The 16,030-nt window shown below is 45.1% G+C and overlaps 1 protein-coding gene and 1 non-coding gene across 2 annotated transcripts; one reads left to right on the top strand and one right to left on the bottom strand.

The window, feature by feature from the left end:
• Positions 1–1,829: 1,829 nt before the first annotated feature.
• Positions 1,830–13,696, bottom strand: LOC104407111 (myeloperoxidase-like). The gene is given in 11 exon segments (XM_010016296.1): positions 1,830–2,013; positions 2,575–2,630; positions 2,632–2,813; positions 3,653–3,823; positions 4,848–5,018; positions 5,950–6,265; positions 6,428–6,574; positions 6,941–7,070; positions 8,448–8,565; positions 8,986–9,140; positions 13,656–13,696. Coding segments are annotated over 11 exon segments (1,671 nt in total).
• Positions 13,697–13,779: 83 nt separating this feature from the next.
• TRNAS-UGA lies at positions 13,780–13,861 on the top strand. Its single transcript has one exon. It is a non-coding gene; the product is annotated as a tRNA-Ser (tRNA).
• The last annotated feature ends 2,169 nt before the right edge of the window (positions 13,862–16,030 follow it).

Genomic DNA, 16,030 nt, shown 5'->3' with positions numbered 1-16,030 from the left:
AATTAGAAACAGCTTAGTTTATGCTCTTGTGCAAATCTAGGAGATAAGGAAAAGATTATGTGAATTTGTTAATTTCTGAGCAGTTATAAAGAATAATGAATTTTAATTTGAAATGCAAGCACGATAACCTCCAGATTTAACACCCATTTGGGATGGAAAGTGAAAGATTTGTCTTGGCTATGCCTTTAGAGAATCATAAAGCATCCAGCACCCAACCAATCCTTGCAGACCTCTGAACTTCTTTTTAGTGCCACAGACAATAAAATGTCATTACCCTTCCATCTGAAGACTTACATTACTGGAAGCTGTTACGAATAAATTACATAAAAATCACATTACAGCAAATAAAACAGTAGACATAGTCTTGAGCTCCCCTCTGGGAAATCACGTGCCAAGGTTCAGTTGAGAGCAGCCAGCTGAGCATGATGTGCAGGCAGCAGCTTCCCAAGACTAGCTCTGTGACACCATCAGGAATTTCCGATGTTGAACTGATGAGCAGGGTTAGAAACTGCCAATAAAGCAGAAAAAGATACTGAGAGGCAGAAAGTCTTCCCCGGACATAATGTTTCTTCCCACATTCTTATTCGATTCCATAGCTAGAAACAGTCACTGGTGAATGGGTAACTGAATAACAGCTGACCCCCCCTAGACTTGTCAAAAGGTATCTCTGGTGCCCTAATATCAGGCAGCCCTTTGGATGAGAGGTTTTGTAGCAATTTCTTGATGCTTGAAAAGGTTAAACTTTTAGCAACTGCTTTTTAACACCCTGGAATTTCGGTTTCCCTGAATTATGCAAATGCAGTTCAGCTTCCTCCCAGCCTGGTGATAAAAGAGCCACAGGAAGCAGCTCAGCAAACTTCAGTGACCATAAGACTAAGTTAATAAAAGAAATCAGGAAGCCTCTATTGTTTAGAGAGAAGGCAACCATCATCTGGACTCAGTTCCTAAAGAATGGGATGAAATCACCATTAATTTAGTCTCTATATTAAGTGCAAATGTCTTTCTTAAACAACATCTCTCTCAAACACAGTTAATCAAACTCAATACAGGAACTGCATGGAGATGCTTTGTGGTCTATGTCTTGCAGAAGGACAGAGCAGGTGATCCCTAGGGCTTGTGATCAGCTATAAATGGGTTACCAGAAGGAAAAATCCAATCCAGTCCATTCTGCTTAGGTCATAGCTGCCTTCTGCAAGTCTTTGTCCTCCCTACATTATTTTCAACTGGGAGAGCCCATGCCAAAGGCATGTAGGAGAACACAGCTAGTGTCCACATCTCTTATATAAAGACACTTTTTTACTATCTTTCAGGATGTGGTACATCATAATCTCTGACTATGTGTGTTAAACTATGGTGTGTCAGGCCATACAGTGTCAAAACAACTCCAGATATACCTTAAAGGGGAGGACAGGGCCTTGGAGCAGCAGAGTAAGAATTTGAAGCAGGTTGGCTAATTCTAATTGATTTCTTCATGAACACCCTTCCTGTGAAGTAAGATTACAGTTGTCCTGGAATATGGTAGAGAAGGACCAGCAGAGACTGGATTTTCAGGGATTTCCCATCTAATTGAAGAGGAAGAGGCAGACTAGTAAGGGATGGTGAAGGTGATGGATTGCAAGAAGACTAAGCTAACAGCACCTCTGCCTCAGGTGGTGTCTGAGTGGGGCTGAATGGATGCTCAAGGATTTGGGGTGAGGGAGGTGGTGTGGGGGGGGGGGGGGGGGGGGGGAGCAGAGTCACTGTGATGACCTTAATTCTTTTATTTCTTTGGGCATGAAAGAGTTTGACCTTGTAGAGGATTTATTATTTTTGGCAGACCTCAGACAACTTCATACCTTTTGTGCTACTCTCAGGCTCATCATCGTCTTTCCAGGGTGAGAGGTCGAGTGTGTGAACACATCCCTGGGTACCTTTTTGATATGTGTATTGTTGCAGATCACTGTTGACAGTGAGATATTTCTCAGTGCATGCAGCTGCTGCAGAGTGAAAACTCCTGGTTTCTCCCAACAGAATCTGTAATGATATTTTCAGAAGCACTTACAGTCTTCTTGAAGGCATTTAGTACTGGTTACTTGGCAAGATGGGAATCTGACCATGGTGCTTGCTGCAGGGGAGTTGGACTAGGTGACATCTGAAGATCCTTTCCCACCCAAACTATTCTATGATTCTATTCTATGACTGTATGTGTGTCTTTGCTTGGATCCATCTTGATTCATCAGGCAGCCCTTTGGAAAGAGGTGTCTCCTGAATCATCAAATCTGGACTCTGTCATTCATCTGCCAGTGCAGAGAGCCTGATTCTCAGGCTGCTGGAGTACAGTGACTGACCCTCCCCTTTTGTGCCCTGAGAGCAAAAGTCACCTCAGGCAGAGACTACTGCTCCTCGGCCACATCAGTCCATAGGAATGAGCTGCAAAAGAGTCCTTTGGCAACTGGGCTAAAATCAAGGTGTGAGCCTTGCTGGGAGCACTCACTGACATGTCGGAGACAGGCAGGATGAGTGTGTTGCATAAAATGTCAGCATTTTTTCTCATAATAAATGCCATGGGGATGGTTTGCTCTCAGAGCTACCTACCTGTTCCCATGACGCAGGTTCCTGAACGGGGTGCCAATCATGCAGGCCAGGAGGGGGTCCAACTCTGGCTTGTGGAACAAAGGGCTCTGCGATTGCCCCAATCCAGAGGTCAATATTGTCTGGTGTCCCATACAACTCCATGAACTTCTTGGCCAGTTTGGAACTGTCCAGCGCCTCAGAGAATTCATCTACGTTTTGAGGCTGAGAGAGCCCACAGAAGCGCCTCCAGGCATTGTGACCTGCAAAAGCAGGAACAGCAGAAAAACCAGGACCTATGCCTCCCCATTGTCTGCCTAGGCTTGGGAGCTAAACAGACAGTTTGGCGCATAAACAATGTCAACTTCTCATGGCATTAAAGGAGCTGGAAGACATGATTTGCTAGACAGTCACAACAAATGCTGTGTTTCCAAAGGTGCTTTTTGTACACACACGCTAAACTGACAATTTGGGTTGTCTTTGCATGTGACTACAGGTTCATTGCATCCTGTCAGTTAGAGGTACCCTAGTGTTGAGGGTGAATGCACCAGCCCTTGCATTTTTGGGAGGCAAAACTTCTAGGATCAAAGTCCTGGGAAAGCAGCATTTGGCTGTGCTTAACCCAAGAGCAGCTGTTCTAGAGCACCTGGGAGCAATCAGACCTGTGTGTGAAAGCCACTTCTCACAGCTCCGGTTGTCTGAAGACACGAAATAAGCTTTGATGGGCAAAGCACAAAGCACAGATGGTCTGCCTGGCCCACATGAAACCCGAGCTTGGTTGCTTCCATCTGTACCTTCTATACCATACATGCTCTCTTTTCGCAGCCCACCACTGTTTCTGCCACTCCTCATTACGTTATCCCAACTACCATCTTTGCTTTCTAAGCCTTTTGCCCTTTTCTTAAACCCCTCAGAAAAAACATCTTTATAATAACAGAGGCCTTTTGTTCCCTAAGCTTAATTGTTTATCCATCCTTTGCCCTCAAATCAGAGTACTGTTTCTCCTCATTGGTATAGAAAAAGCTTAGTATACTAGAATTACTATAGACAGCAAAAGCAAAAAGAGTATTTTCACAAGAAATGTGGACTTGTGTGTCCTTACCTGGAAGGCCATGGTCTTTTCCCCACTGCATATGCAGGGCTGTGAGATCCAGACCCATTATCTCTATCTGTTCAAAAAGGTGGTTCTGGAGCTCCTCAATGAGCAGTTGATTCTGTTTTATCAGTTTTGCATGATCAGCTACCATGCCCCTTATCAGTGGGTTGATGCCACCTGCATTCATTGCAAATCAAGGAAAGACTTTTAGTACCAAGTTGCAGTTTTGATGGTCCCGTTTTGCAGCTGAAATAGTGCTGCATTAAATGTCTTTTCTACTCTGGGCTGTGTGGAGTTTACCTAACTCCATATTTCCATTGCAACATGTTAGTGCATATGCACATATCTGCATATGCCAGTAGACGAGGCCCCACTTTAGTAACTAGATTCCACACCCCTCCTCATCCCTCATCATTCTCTTCCACAGCCCTAAATCCACTTGTCCACCAGGACCTCAAAATCTCTTTCTGCAGAACTGCTCCATAGCCTGTCAGTACCCATCATGTACCAATCACAGAATCATAGAAGGTTTCAGGTTGGAAGGCACCTTAAAGCTCACCCAGTTCCAACTCCCTGCCATGGGCAGGGACACCTTCCACTAGAGCAGCTCGCTCCAAGCTCCGTCCACCCTGTCCTTGAACACTGCCAGGGATGGGGCATTCATGGAATGTCCAAGGTTCTGTTCAAGGTTTAGGTTTTGCAATTGATTTTGTTTATAATTAGTTATTAATTGACAAGTATTTATTAAAACATTACATGCAATGATGGAATCATCCATGTCTGTTTGTCTATGTCTTTTTCATAGCCATTAAGGAGACAGTATTAGTAAAACACAGGAAAATTGGCTGCGCATGTGTATTTTGGTATGCTTCCCATAATCAGTTAGATAACTCATTTTGGAAGAGACATTTGTCTTCCTTGGAAAGATTCATGTCTGCAGATACCAACTGTATAAGAGCAGCATCCCACAGCTCCCTTTAGAGAGATGGCTACCACCAGGAAACAATTGTTCTGTCTTTTAGCTCAGTTAAACTGGATGCTTCACCCTCTGGCAATGCCTACTAAATACATAAGTAACAGTTTAGACTAGAGGATGGAATAGGTTAGATTGACCTAAATTTTGACTGACATTTGGTGCAGAGAGTTTCATGCTTCCTGGAACAGCATGGTTCTTTTTCTGGAGGAAAACCACTTCCTAAACATGAGGATGATGAACAGTGAGCAGTGATTGTCACTACCTGGTTTATGGCAATGTTTCGACTCTCTTGGTAAAGCTTTTCTCCATGCCAGTGAGGATTTAGTTTCTGCAGCTCTGTAACCAGGCAGTTGTGTTCTTGTAGGAAGACAGTGTGCAGTGAGAAAATCCCAGGTTTTCAGTTACCCCTTTGTCACCTATAAATGAAAATAGGTTAGGAATTTTTCTTAGGACAGATGAGTAACAACTGATAGTGTTACTCGCAGTATGATCATGGTTAAGCCTCCCATCAGTCAGCATTCATGCCAGACAAAACATTCTCTGTTTAAACCATTTAGCCAAAACCATCCGAGAAGAGGCTTTGCACAATTTAAACTACATTGCACATGGTCATGAAGCACCTGTAACTGTCTCATTTTGTGAAAAATCTCATATCTGCCTTCCTTTCATACCTCAAGGATAAAATCTTCTTTTACACCGGTGCTATGATATATATATTCTTAGGATTCACTTTGCAAGTTTCTCGCTTACACTTATTTTTTTTATGTTGTGCCTATGATGGATTTTCCCATTTTAATAAGTTCTATGTTTTGAGTCATCAATCTCAAGTTTGTTTTAATGTTAGACAAACTTCTAGACTTGTCTTCTGATGTAGGTTGGGATATTTGAAATATTAAACATTTAGAAGGTGGTACCAGAGAGATTTAACTGAAGTGATTAAGAGTGTTTAATTGTTAGTATTGATTGAGTTGAAAACTGAATGGTGAATTCTAGGTAAGAGGGGGGAAAAAAAAGTAACTGAGAAGTTTTAAACGCTGGTGTTTATTCTATTGAAAAGTTCTTCTGCCTTTGAAAAGACATTTTAAAGAGAGGATGATCTGCTGCAGCTCTTTTGGGAAATGAAAGCAAAATAATTTTCATCTTTAATTAAACAATTATTGTTCAATTATTATTATTTTTTATTTGGGGGGTGGTGTCCTGTCTTTCACCTTACACAATCATGTCTTGCAGTGTCTCATAGAAACACAAAGCAACATCAGACACCTGACCATCATGATCCTTTTTGACTTTCTGGACCACTGAATACTACTCCACAGATGCAACTTACCTGCTTTAAAACAGGGGATGTTCATGCCCTCATTGGTGAGAACACAAACACTTCTTGGTTTGTTCTCAAAGGGCAGAAATTCCAGCCCTGCATCAGTAAAATTGTGGTTCACAGACATCAAAGCCAGCTGGTTCATCTGATTTCTAATGCTCTTTGCCACAAAGTCCTCACTGCTGTACACTGTGCTGGCATTGATGAAGGAGCTGATGGCATTGATCTGCTCACGAGTATACGTCCTGGGGTTGCACACAGATGCCGACTGGATGAATGGCATGCAGGAGTGTGAGCTCGGCATCCAGGGGCCATCAGGGGGAAACTAGAGCAAACAAACCTAAGTGATGCCTCGTAAAGTCATGAGGTTTTATTTTTACTGTCTTAGGATAGCGTAGGATGGAATGAAAATTGGGGTACCTTAATCGGGAAGCAAGGAGACTTGAAGGCACAGTTGATCTCACAGTGAAACTCGAGGCTTACTCACTCCTGCACCAGTGGAAAGGGCCAAGTCTATGTCACGGTTCACCCACTGGCCTCAGTGCATGCAGACAAGAGAGAGCTCTTGATCCTGAGTGATGTTCTCATTGGCTGTGTGAGCAATTTCATTTGACACTTTTTGAACCCGCAGAAACTCAAAATGAAAACGTGTGACTCTGACACAGTGAATTTACCTCTTAGTACAACACCCGCTATGAAACCACACACAGGATGGTCTCAGATAAGATCGTAAGAGTTAATTATTGCATTACACAGACCCATGCTATCCCCCAGCTCTATCAGAACAGAAGTGATAAATAGCACCGTCTTGGCTCAACAGTTGTTCAGCCAAGCCCAGCTTCATGGAAAGCCTTTGGCAGCTGAAACTGATGTAAGTGGAGAGGGCTTTCGACAAGGGCCTGTAGGGACAGGACAAGGGGAATGATTTTAAACTGATGGAGGGGAGGTTGAGATGAGACCAGTTCTCAACAGAGAGAGTGGAAATCCATTATGTTCTCACCAGTGGGAGTGGAAAACCATTATGCAGTTTTCCTTCACTTGCTCCTCTGGGAACAGAGACTCCATCTTCACACACTGCTGGGAGCCAGCAAGCAAACATGTGGTTTGAGGACCCCAGATGAGAATGCTTTCTGCAGCATCACAAGAAGAAAAGCAAATGCCAGTAATGAACAGGCTTGTTAGTTGTAGAGACTGACATCTTGCAGCACTTTAATCCGTGTTTGATTACTCTGGCAGCAGAGGCAATAGCCAGAAAACAGTGAGAAGTAAATAATACCAAGAATATTACTGCAGAGAATTTTGGACATTAAGAAAAGTTTTGCCATGTTATTATGTTAATTTTATTTGGCATTTATAACTCTGTAACACCTCTGTCTCCACTGCTGCTCCACACAAAATCAAGGCCATCACCAGTGATCAGGGTGGCCATGCCTTTGCCCAGCTGGGAAATTTTCAAAGATGAAGATCCTCCACCCCTGTGGGGACTTGTGCCACAGCTGCTCCTTCAGGAATTTTTTCCCCACATCCAACACAGAACCTCTCAAACTGCAACCTGCATCTGTGGCTGCTTGTTCTATTACCTCACACTGCTCAGAAGAATTTGGATCAGTAAACTCAGCAACACTTGTTCAGAAGAACAATAATGATTGATCTGTGGCCCTAAGGACACAGAAACACAGGTGATTTGGGGGAAACCAGTTACTGAATATCAGCTTGTGTTTTAAACTCTTAAAGCCACAAAATCTGGTAATACCTGCCTATACTGAAAAAAAGAGTGGAACACCCAGAATTGACAGCAGTGTGCTGGGAAATGAGAGCATGCCCTGGAACAGTTGCCACACCACACCTGAAGAAATTCCATTAAATATTAAGGACCCAGTTCCACCATGGCTCTTGTTTGGTTTGCTGTTACTGTCCCTGCAGGCAGAGTTTTGCAAGATACTTGAGTGCTCTCTCATGGTGTGTGTCTCAAGCTGAGCATGATCTTGGAAAAATGTTAACATACCACAGAGTCCCCTTGCTTCTGAGTGCCTTGATACCTCAGTGGCAGCCCACTAGATTCGCAAGGCCAAGTACAACCCCCTACCTTGAGCCTAAAATTCAGCATGGGGAGGTTTAGACTGGATATCAAGAACAATCTCTTCCCCAAAGGGGTGATGGGTTCAAACTAAAACAGGGGAAGTTCAGGTTAAAGGAAGAAGTTCTTTACTGTGAGGGTGCTGAGGCACTGGAACAGGTGGCTCAAAAAAGTGGCAAATGCTAGATCCCTGGCAGTGTTAAATGCCAGGTTAGGCAGACACTTGGCCTACATGGTCTAGTGTGAGGTGTCCCCGCTTCTTAGGGTCCTTTCCAACCCTAACTATTCTGTGATCTGTTACAGGCACCACTAAAATGGGCATTTCACTACTACTGGCCTATTGAAAGGTACTTAAACAAATGACCTTAAGCCACATATCATGGGTCAAAGTACAGTCTCAAGACTCCGTCTGTCCACACACAGATCCTGCCTGTTGTTGCACTCCCCAGTAATGGTGCAGTAAACATGCTTTGGGCATTTAATGGAAGGAATCTGATAGTCACAGTCAGTTCCTTTGGAAATCACCTCCTGTTTTCTGTCTAATAGGTCTGTAAGAGAAACCACACAAAATTACACCTGCTCTTAGTTTTATTTTAGATTCTTGGTATTCTAGGTCAACATTTGAGTGTGCTGAATCAGAGCTTTTTGTACATAACAACTGGGTTTGAACTGCTAATTTGGTGCCTAAACCCTTTTGTGGATCAGCTCTCAACTGCTGGGTTAGGGAAAGTGGGTTGGCATGCAACAACTTCCCAGCAGAATATGGGGAGCATATGGGACAGGCACTGCAAAAGATGGTGAATAAAACAGGTGGTTGGTCTGCCTTTGAACATGCTTAAAGTCTATTCTCCCGGGGCTGTTGTGAGGCAGTTCTCTGAGCCATGGCAGAGCTTCTCTCTGACATTCCTGATTTGGCAGATTTTCTCCTCTTAGTTGTTTCTAAGATATTCTGGTCTAAACCACATTACCTGTAACATTGAATCTCAATTTCCCAGAGAGGTGCAGCTTTATTTTGAGGAGTTTCAAAGTAGTTTCCAAGTAATCAGCAGCATTGACTGTAGATCTGGTTCTTCCTACTGGGTCCTTTAAATGCTTCAGGAAATCCATTGGGTTGGCAACCTTTCTCTCTCATTTTCTCTTTAAGCTGAACACAAAAAAAGAGTCCCATGAAGCACCTTCTCTGAAATCAGACCTCCTCTGTCATGCTAGGGTGGGTGTACTTAGATGTGACAGCACTGCTGGGTCCTAGGCAGGCGCTGCTCACATAGGACAAGCTGGGTGTTCATCAGCTTTATACTTTGTCTCAAGCACATTTTGGCAAATGAATCATTGTGATCCCCTACTTCAAGTTTAGATTACATCTTTGTCGCAGTAAATTTTGTTATATCATGTAAAAAGCTAGATCAGTGGAAAACTGAGTTATTCAGTGACTGGACAAAATTTTACATTTAGTATGTCACAAGATATATTCTGTGAAAAGAGAGACAACCTTGGTCCTGTTGCATCTCTTCCCAACCCCATAGCTCTTTCTTGCAGAGCAAAAAACCTTCCCTAGGGCAGATGGAAAGAGACTTCTCCTCAGAGGCCTGGGACCAGCCTTTGGTACAATACACAAAGGGATACCTGGAGTTTGACTTCCACAGAGATGTATTTATTACATGGTGCTCATCTGCACAACTCCGCCCCTTCCAGAAAGGGGTAGAACTTCAGCAGTCAGGAGAGGACTCAGCATGTGTCCACTGTGCCCATACCACTATGAACTACTGAGAGGCATCTGTGGCAGTGTAGGTGAGGAGGCAACAGCTGTGGGTGATGAAACGTGGCCCTGGGGCTAAGGTGGGACACCAGAATCCAGCCAAACTGGGCAAAAGGACCTCTCCAGCTACTACAGGGAGACCCCTAGGAAAAGGGTGTCTCCATGATAAATCATGGAATATTTTAGGGATCTTAAAGCTCATCCAGTTCCAACGCCCTGCCATACTCAGCAACATCTTCCACTAGACCAGGTTGCTCCAAGCCATGCAGGGGGGTTTATGATCTTAAGGTCCTTTCCAAACCTAACCATTCTATGATTCTGTGGGGCAGCCACAGCTTCTCTGGGCACCCTGTGCCAGCACCTCAGCACCCTCACAGGGAAGAGCTTCTGCCTAAGAGCTCATCTCAATCTCACCATGGAGCAGGTTATCTTACATTTACGATCTGTGGAAATTCTTTGATCAAATTTACAGGGATTGAAGGCTACTTCTTCCTTGCAATCTTATACTGCAGGGTATTGCTACATGAGGCAGAAACACTGAGTTTTCTTGCTTCTCAGAATGAATGTATTTATTTCACATATGGGGAGCAAAGATAGTGTGAAGGACCACCTAACAGCTCCTAACACTGTACTGTGCCCTCATCTCCTTGGGCTCCCCCATGGAATGCACCAACACCTGCACTAGAAATACCAAATCAGACAAATACACATATAAAACGAAAAAGTACTGATCTTACCTGCCACCTCTGCAGAGCTGGTAGGACTGGGAAACAAGGCAGCCTTTATAGCACCAGGGCAAAAATTAGCCTGGTCTGACCTGGGTGGGTCCAACAAGGGAGAAACTATGACCAGATTGAGCCAAGAGGAAATATCTGCAAGTTTGCTTTCCTGGATTAAGCAGAAAGGTGCACAATTCTCCACTCCTTCTGAGTAAATTTTGACTTCATCTGACAAATCAATAAAAAGGGAAAAAGAAAAAAGGCACACATTTCTTTTCTGCAAGTCAAAGAAATCCTCTTAATTTCATGATGGTAAAAGATGATGTTGGAATTTGGCTTCTTTTTCCCCATTAGCTGATGTCTCCAACGGTTTGGGAAACCAGAAACAGGTCATTTTGCCAACATGTGTTTGTGGAGTATACCAAGGTCCAAACGCAGCATGTCTGAATGGTGGACCTGACAAAACTTGTATCCAGCAGAACCAAAGTTTTGTTTAATTTAAAACTGCCTAGTGAGTTGGTTTGTGTAGTTAGAAAACAGTCAGATCATCAGTGAAATGCATTTTAATAAAATGCTGATCCTTGTGGAATGCAAAGACTGGACAAAGAACAAGGCAGCTGCACAGAGCAAACTCGAGCCACCTCCAGTAAATTTATATGCATAATAATACGGACAATCACAAAATTATATCTTTGCAAATAAGGATGGGCCAGAAGTGCAAAGTGGGAGATTCCATCCCGAAATGTCTAGGAAGGAATAATGTGTTGGCCCAGACAAGCACTTCAGCATGGATTCCAACAGCTACACAGTAGGGAAAAGAGCTGCACTTCAGTGGACATATGGGAAGGTAGTGGAAATAATTCAATTCTTAGACCATCAGCCAGGCTGATCACAAAAGACAATGCTGAATTCTTACTGACAACCAGCCGTGTAAAACTCACAGGATTAGGTAGCAAATCCTTCCTACTGTTTAAATATTTTCACTGTTCTTATTAAGCCAAAATAAATAAAGAGAAAATAGGAGAAAGAAAACTGCTAACAAGTATGTGTGTCATCTACTCCAACAGATGAAGGGCAGAGCTTGTGAAGGGATGGAGTGAGCAGGATAAAGCAGAAAAAAGTAAGAAGTGATAGTTTAGAAGCACAGACATTGTAGGGGGAGTAGAGGAGGAAAAGTTCCCAGCAGTTCAGGGATGATATTTAATAAAACCGTTTTTTCCAGCTTTGAAAACATAAAGGCTTTAGAACTAAGAAAGTAACTTTACCTCTTTATGAAGCAGGCCATCTTGTTCTGTGCTCAAGGACAAATACAGCCTTTGGATAGAAGAGAAGTTTCAGAAGATGGTGCACAGGGGAAAACTGGTGATGTAAATACTCTGCACAGCTCCTAGTCCAGCTTTCTGAAATAGCGCTTACAGACTCAAGGGTCTGTAACCCTTGAGTCTGGAAACACTCTCGTTACTGGTCTCTGTGGAATACATAAGGGGCCAATGCCAGAGCAGCAATGTGGGTTGGACAGCACATGAAAAACTGAGAAGTTCTGGGCTAAGAGATTATTTCCTTTTTACTTCATCATTCTATAGAGCTATAGCTCTCCCACCTGCTGTAGCTTTCCCACCTTCTGTAGCTGTCCCACCCAGGCCACGTTCCTTCTGCCCATGGTTCATCCCTACGAGCCAGCAGCTCTGGAGGAGGAGAAATGGCTCACCGGAAGGGTTTAGCTCTCCAGCCTGGGGCTCGTGAAGTTTGCTGAGAACAAGCCCTCGGTCCCACAGCAGGAACTGGTACCCATCTTGCAGGAGCTGCACATGTGCTTGAGGGCCCTATGACTGTGGCATGGTTAGCTCACACCTAACTTCTCTTGGTGGGACAGTGTTGGTGTGGGAGTGACAGCAACAGCAAGGGATGCTCAGGAGGTGGCAACACAGGGCTTTCTAGCTTCACCAAGGTGTTCATATCAGGGGTTTCCCCAGCTGCATGATGCCAAGGAGTGAGATTATTACCTGTCTTTGAAGTCCTTTAAAGGCTCACCACTCATCAACACCCAAAACTATGAAGTCTTCTTAGTGCAGCCCTTCTTCAGCCATCTTGGCCGCATCCTTACACATCTCATGATGTAGATGGTCTGACCTGCCAGGGATGAGACCTGGAGGTCATTGTCTCTTTTCAAAAGCTGCAGGACTGTGACAGAATATCAGTATCTCATGTGTCCAGGGTTGGAGCTGGTCTGAGCATCTGTTTTCCAACGCATCAATGCATCCGAGCAGTGGACACCCATGCCTGGCTACTCATCCATGCCTGTGGGACTGTGCCAAGGCTGCCTCAGTGTCAGGACTCTGATCCACCCTGGCCCATCAAACCACCCAGCAAGGCAAAGGCCAGGGAGGAAGGTGGTACAGACAGACCCTCCTCAGGGCTGGCAGCTGAGCACAGAAGCTAAGTTCCTACATGGGGAGGTCTCCATCCAAACTGCTTCCTGCAGATAAGTCCTGGTGGGAGAGCTGTGAGGTGTCAATGACATAGTGAAGCACATGCACAACTTTTGGGCATAAGTCTAGGAACACAGAGAGAGAGCTTTGGATATCTCAGGGTGAGTTCCCAGAACCAGCTCCCACACCGAACCAAGGACAGTCTTCTAGGACCATCCTCCAGATAGTACATTTGTGCTCCAAGGAGTGGCCAAGGTCACTACCAGACCTCACTCAGCAAAGATTTCCTCTCAATAGTCATCTTTCCTTCCTTTCTCCAAATCCCTTCTTCCAAAATCTGGAAGGCAGGCAGCAACCTGGTGAAAACCACACAAGTCTGCAACATCATCCTGACAGCTGTAGGACAAAACACTGCCTGCTCTGTGTGTCAGACTGACATTAGCCAAGTCTGAACCTGTTTTCACAGAGGCAAATACTGGGGCAAGACGGAAGTGGAGGAGGCTGGGATGTTCCCAGTCTGGGAAAGGAGGCTGGGGATGGTCATCTTGTGACGAGTTTCCTATTGGATACAAGGAGACAAGATGGGACATAGGCCTCCCACCATGTCCGTCCCCCATGGCTCCACCACTGATGCTGTGACTGGTGCCTGGTTCCCTTTCCTAGCACTGCTGGGATGCTGATCTCCGTATCACCTTAGCTCTGTGCAGGGTTGGTGGTGGCAGTAACAGCGGTACCTGTGCTGGGAGTGCATGGGGTCCAGGATGACGGAACCCATGTCCAGGGTGGGATCAGGTCCTGTTCCATCCCCTGGGGCAGGGTGAGAGCCTTGTGCTCCTAAGGAGCCCCTCAGTGCAAGCTGCTGTGATGGCCAAGTGGTGAAGGCGTTGGACTTGAAATCCAATGGGGTTTCCCTGCGCAGGTTCAAATCCTGCTCACAGCGGGAGCTTTTATAGGCAGCCCCTTGCTCTCCTGCCCCCAGGAGGGATAGACACAGACCTGTCACTCCTCATCAAGGGATCCTGCAATCCTCCCCTGTCCCTCATCTCACGGGGACCTCTTACCCTTTAGGAGATGGGCCACAGCAGAATTTAAGGCAGCAGCCCTGCACATGTCCTTATGACAAGAAGAAATCCTGCAATAGAATGTCCACTCCACACACCCTACAGGCCATCACAGCCTTGCGGCTGCGCTCCGCCACAGCTATTTTTCTGCTGGGGGTGCAGCCTGATGGCAGTGGGGGTACAGGAGGCTGCTGCCACCCCCAAATTCATCCAACCCTGACCCAGCACCATGAATAGATGTGGGTGCTTCTGAATGCTAGGAGCCACTCAAGGGCAGTGCAGCAACCCAGGAAAATGTTGGGACCTGCAGTTCCTTCAGAACCCCCTTTTCTCAGCCAGGAATTGAAACTAGGCCGCAGGAGTGAGAGTGTTGAATCCTGGCCACTAGACCACCAGGGATGAGCTGGTGATTGTGGTGGATCCATCAGTGGCCACCAACCAAGCCCTGAAAGGACAGTGCTGCTGGTGATCCCCCACCCCTGTCCTGCAGACCACACATAGCCTGCTTCCTTAGCCCCATACATTTCACTTAAGAAAATAAGACTTGAGAATACACTTTACTTAAGAAAAAAAGAAAAAGGAAAGTCAGGTTGGGGCAAAACCAAAACCAGACTTCTCCACCACCTCATTCATGTCCTCGCTTCAGCTGGGATAGAGTTCATTTTCTTCCTAATAACTGGTGCAGTGCAGTGTTTTGCCTTTAGCGCGAGAATGATGTTGATAACACACCAATGTTTTAGCTGTTGTTCAGTAGCGTTGCAGTAAGAGTATAGAAATTTGGCAGAAAATCCCCCCTGTGCTCCAGCCAGTGCTCCAGGATCAGAGGGGCTCGGGGCAGCTAGGCTGCATTTCTGATTATCGCCAATTGGACATAGTATGTCCCGTCACAATCATTAGGAACTGTTACGATTCTGGATTCATGAATAGCGTGTTTTCTTGAAGCAACAGAAACACAGATTCGGATTGCCACTGATACAGTCACTAACTGCATTAGTGCTAAAATCCAAAGCTCAACAGTGATTAACTGAGCTCATCTAGACAAAGAAAACAATCATTCATTCATTAAAGTCAGTTCCCACCTAGTCAGAGGCACAAATTTTGCCAGAGGCGCCCCTGCTTTGGGGAGGAGAGAGGAGCGAGCCCATTGGCTTGTCTGTAAAGTGGGGCCCTATTTTCATCCTCTGCCATGGAGGAGTTCAAATGCCCAATTTATACTTCTAAGAGAAGTGGAGATAAGACTGCAGTCAAATTTCCTATTGCTGCCATCACAAGCGGGAAAGTAAGGGGAAGGGGGGCAGCCACTGCCTCACTTTGATGTATTTATTATCTCTAAATGAAAGATAACAAGAGTTTCAATTACCTTCCGTCAGGCTGCTCCAGGGCTGTGGGTCTTGGTTGAGGGCGGAATAGAACCATGAAACATTCACATCACTCCCTCTTCCACCCCACTGAGCAGCCCATCTCCCCCATCAGGGGGTTGCAACTAAGACCTCGTTAATCCCTTCACCGCACATCTCATGACCTCAGGTCTCATTCCTACAAGCAGTGCTCACCCTAATCAAAGACTTTTCTGCCTCTCATGCTCTGCCAGCGAGGAGAGGCACAAGGAGCCAAGAGAGAGCAGAAACAGGACACTTGACCTGAACTAGATGAAAGCATATTCAGTTCCACAGCACCTCATACCCAGTATATAAACCAGGGGGAGTTACCCAGAAGGGACTGACTGCTGCTCGGGGGCAGGCTGGTCATCGGTCAGCAGCTGGTGAGCAACTGTATTGTGCATCACAGCTGTTTCTTGCTGGGATTTTTATTTCCCTCTTTTAGTTTTATACGTATCTCCTTGTTATTTTCCTTTTTATTAGTACTAGTATTATATTATATTTAATTCTAATTGTTAAACTGTTCTTATCTCAGCCCGTGGGTTTTACATTCTTCTGATTCTCCTCCCCATCCTGCCCAGGGGGGCAAAGGGGGTGAGAAAGTGGCACCTAGTTGCTGGCTGGGGTTAAAACACAACAACTCACATCCTAGAAAAGAGGTTTCCCGCT

Source organism: Nestor notabilis, unplaced genomic scaffold, assembly GCF_000696875.1.
Source record: "Nestor notabilis isolate BGI_N333 unplaced genomic scaffold, ASM69687v1 scaffold4966, whole genome shotgun sequence".
Lineage (NCBI taxonomy): Eukaryota > Metazoa > Chordata > Aves > Psittaciformes > Psittacidae > Nestor > Nestor notabilis.
This window is presented reverse-complemented; position numbering and strand designations above follow the sequence as displayed.